This window comes from Brassica oleracea, chromosome C3, assembly GCF_000695525.1.
Source record: "Brassica oleracea var. oleracea cultivar TO1000 chromosome C3, BOL, whole genome shotgun sequence".
NCBI lineage: Eukaryota > Viridiplantae > Streptophyta > Magnoliopsida > Brassicales > Brassicaceae > Brassica > Brassica oleracea.
In genome coordinates, this window is record NC_027750.1 from 44,571,146 (window position 1) to 44,575,242 (window position 4,097).

Consider the following 4,097-nt stretch of genomic DNA (forward strand, 5'->3'; position numbering starts at 1 on the left):
TTGCCTTAGGGTTTGGTTCTTAGGTTTTAGTTTTACCTAAACCTCAAGTCGGGTTGAATGGACCACCGAATAGAGAAGAACGCGAGCTGATCATTGCTGTCGGGTCGCGAACGGGTTGATGTCTGTCGCGAACGGATTGAAGCTGAGACGAGTCGTGAACGGGAGCAAGCAGCTATCAGGTCGTGAACGTGCTGGCTATCGAACGGGATCGCGTCGAGCAGGCTGAGATCGTGTCTCGCGAACAGGCTGAAGTCGCGAGCTGAGGAACGGACTGAGGTCGCGTGCTGAGATCGAGAACGCCTTGAGTATGGGTTTTAGGTTCTCGATCAGATTAGGGTTCGTCGTCGGGTTTAGGGTTTATCGCCAAGATGAGATTAGGGTTTTAGGGTTCGGACTTTAGCTTAGGGTTTAGAGCGTAATCGTGCTGATAACGTGTTGTAAAACAAGAGAATAGAATTTGTATGTTTATTTCTTATTCATAAACATAAGGATCACCGGCTCTCTCTCTCTCCAGCCACCGGCTCTCTCTCTCTCCAGCCACCGGCTCTCTCTCTCTCCAGCCACCGGCTCTCTCTCTCTCCAGCCACCGGCTCTCTCTCTCTCCAGAACTAGGGTTTCTCTCTCTCCAGCCACCGGCTCTCTCTCTCTCTCTCCAGCCACCGGCTCTCTCTCTCTCCAGCCACCGGCTCTCTCTCTCTCTCTCTCTAGGGCGCGGCCGTCTCTCTCTCTCTAGGTATGGGCCGGTTTATGGACCAGACCGGTTATGGACATGCACAATATGATTTATAACAATTCAAATAGTTTTCATTGAAAAAAATTTTGAACAACCATTCATTTAAATTTTTCAAAATTTAAAAATAATAATTTTCTCCAAATATAGATTAGTTAATTTTATCTTTGGTCTAAAATCAGTAAAAATAAAGTTTAGAAAAGAGGTTTAGAAAAGTTAGAGGCTGTAAGAAAAAACTGAATGAAAATAAGAGAGGAAAGGAAAGAAAAAACCCTAAAAAGAAGTTGGGAGGGTAAGATCGTCAACTCAAAATAGAATCGATCGCTTATTTATAAACTACAATTCACTCATCACGCGATTAGGGAATCGAGGAAGAAACAAAAAGAAACATGGTGGATCAGCTAACGGATGACCAGATCTCCGAGTTTAAGGAAGCCTTCAGCCTATTCGACAAGGACGGAGATGGTCTCTGATCTCCTAATTTTCTATTCAGTTTGTGTTTATTTCCAGGAAGATCTACTTTTCGATTTGCCCAGTATTTGATTGCTTTAAGTCTCTTTTTCTTTGGCTGTTTACCTGATTTGATTTTCTGAACCAACTCTCTGTCAGATCCTCGCGAATGGTAGCATTCAGATTGATTTTGTAGATGTTTTCTTATCTACGATTAGTGGAGCATTGTTGCTTACCTTATTGACCATTGCGTTCATTCGTAGCCTTAAAAAGAGACTTTTGTATGTTTCTTGCTACATTGTATGCCACTTTGGTAGACTTCTTTTTTGAATAAGAAATCAAACTTTTTCTTCATCATTGCGATCTTGACATATGACCTGGGTGTTTGTTCTTCTTTTAGGCTGCATCACCACAAAAGAGCTCGGCACTGTCATGAGATCACTTGGTCAGAACCCAACTGAAGCTGAGCTCCAGGACATGATCAACGAGGTTGACGCTGACGGGAACGGAACAATTGATTTCCCTGAGTTCTTGAACCTCATGGCCCGCAAGATGAAAGACACTGATTCTGAGGAAGAGCTTAAGGAAGCCTTCAGGGTTTTTGACAAGGACCAGAACGGTTTCATCTCCGCCGCTGAGCTCCGTCACGTCATGACTAATCTTGGTGAGAAGCTCACTGACGAAGAAGTTGATGAGATGGTCCGAGAGGCTGACGTCGATGGTGATGGCCAGATCAACTATGATGAGTTCGTCAAAGTTATGATGGCAAAGTGAGACTCTTCTTTATTTCTTTCAATCTCTCTAAACTGAAAAGCAAGTACAGATTTGCTTCCTTGTTTTGTTTTCTTGATTCTGACCTTCGTTTGCTTTGCTTTGCTTTTATTATTTGGTTACTCTGTTTCGTTTTTTGTTTGCGACCTTCCTACCGTGCCTCGCTGAGATCTTACCATACACAAACGAAAACCACTTCAAGTTCACCGCTTAACACAACATTCTTTACCAAAAACCTTTACCGCTCAAAATAACATTTGTGACTTTCAAAAATTCACTTAAAGGTATGATTGATATGCTAGTTAACAAGGCTGTGTTGCCTCACACCAGAGGCATTGACCCTAAGATCTTATCTTTTAAAGGTTAAATTCATAGATATTACAAAAAAAACTTGTTAACAAAAATGAGAACTTTTTAAAAATAATAATATTCATTAAACAAAAAAAAAATTAGATTAGCTTAAACTCTAACCTAAATTTTAATTCTAGCCCACCCCTTAAATACTAAACCGTTAATCCTAAATTCCTAATCACTAAAGTCAATATACATATATAAATATATTTGATTCATTATTTAAATTATAAATAAAAACATTTTTTTTTTTGAACTTAATAAAATAAAAACATTTTTTTACATTTTAAGAATGCTATTTTGAATTCTTTTTCTTCTGTGTCATTTTGAGGGTATTTTCTTATATTTTAAAATAAAAACAAAACAATCTATCAGTGTGTTAACACTTTTTCTTTACGATAAAGTAAGCTATTTTATATTTTAATTGCACGTTTTGAACAACATATTTTTATTGCACTGAGATATGATATTTGGATTTATGATGAGATAAAGTGTTGACCGTTCCTATAAATATCATGGCTTATCTTTTAGGATTTCTTGACTATGTTAAATTATCTGTAAGTTTTACTCTTTTTAACAATTATTTAAAATTTTGTCTATATTATATAAATATTTTTATTAGTTTGTAGGTTTTATGTTCGTACAGTTTCAAGTATTTTGCCAAATTTTATATTATTTTATGGTAAATGAAGTTTTGGTATATAAGTTACATTTATTAATGAAATAATAAAATTATACTTGTAAAATATTTTAATAAATTTCACATCTAAACTACTCTATCCGTTGTAAAAAGAAAGATTACTCACTACTATCCTAGTCATTGACTCGTAACCTTTCTTTTTCCCTACTACTATCCTAGTCGTTGTAATTTTTTTTTAAATCTATTCTGTGTTTTGTTTTCCTTGTGTAAATACCCTATTTATTTTCTGGTTTATCTTTTTCATTTCTAAACTTTAAAAACAAGGAGACCAACTACTCTTTTCCATTGTTTCTTGTTCTCAGTAAACTTCGGAAATGCGCAACTAACAAGAAGAAGAAGACAAAGAAGAAGAAGACAAAGAATGCAAAACAAAATGAGAAACAAATGATCCGACAGAAACCCGCGGATTCCGAATCACACTGCATTCCTGTTCCTAGCTGTATGCTTCGCTTTTGCTACCGCCCTTCTTTCAGCTCAATTCTATAGCACTAGTAGCTGCTGCTCACGATATAACCTGAAACGAAGAGGAGTTATTTAACATTTTACCCAAAAAAAAAAAGAAACAAAGAGTAGCTGGGGAAATGTTGTGTGTCTTATTTATCTTGCTCTCGAAAGATGTAGTAGGCTAGTGAGTGGTGAAGCTGTTTGGCTTTGTCCTAACGGACATCAGAGAACAATTTTGGTGTAGCGAGTACCGCTTCTAAGCTCGGCTAGTTAATGCATTAATTCTCGTTTGAGTAATGGATTTAGGTTTCTTAGATGAACTTCGATTCATATACGTTGATGACTATATTTATTCGAGCTTTTCTCAACTCCTTTTAGAGTGTTGTCAAGACTCTCTATTAGTTTTCCATCTGCATTCTGGACGTTTCTCCCATTTTTCTTATCGTTACACTTTCTTTGATCCTAGGATCAAAGATTGTATTGAGTTTCGAATTTTAAAATTCTTTATCGTTACTTCTTGACACTCTGAAGAACTTTCAGTAATGGTGATTACATAGTTTTCTACTCAGTACGAGTATCTCAAAATAATGGATTACAATGAAAGTTGCGTTCCAAAAAAAAAAAAAAATTAAGAAGGATTACAATGAATAT

The 4,097-nt window shown here is 36.6% G+C and overlaps 1 protein-coding gene across 1 annotated transcript; it reads left to right on the top strand.

Moving 5' to 3' along the window:
- Nucleotides 1-1,003: 1,003 nt before the first annotated feature.
- Nucleotides 1,004-3,503, top strand: LOC106328193 (calmodulin-like). Its single transcript, XM_013766583.1, has 3 exons — nt 1,004-1,195; nt 1,581-1,950; nt 3,305-3,503. Exons 1-3 carry the CDS (start codon nt 1,120-1,122, stop codon nt 3,486-3,488), a joined length of 630 nt encoding a protein of 209 aa, XP_013622037.1. The 5' UTR covers nt 1,004-1,119; the 3' UTR covers nt 3,489-3,503.
- The last annotated feature ends 594 nt before the right edge of the window (nt 3,504-4,097 follow it).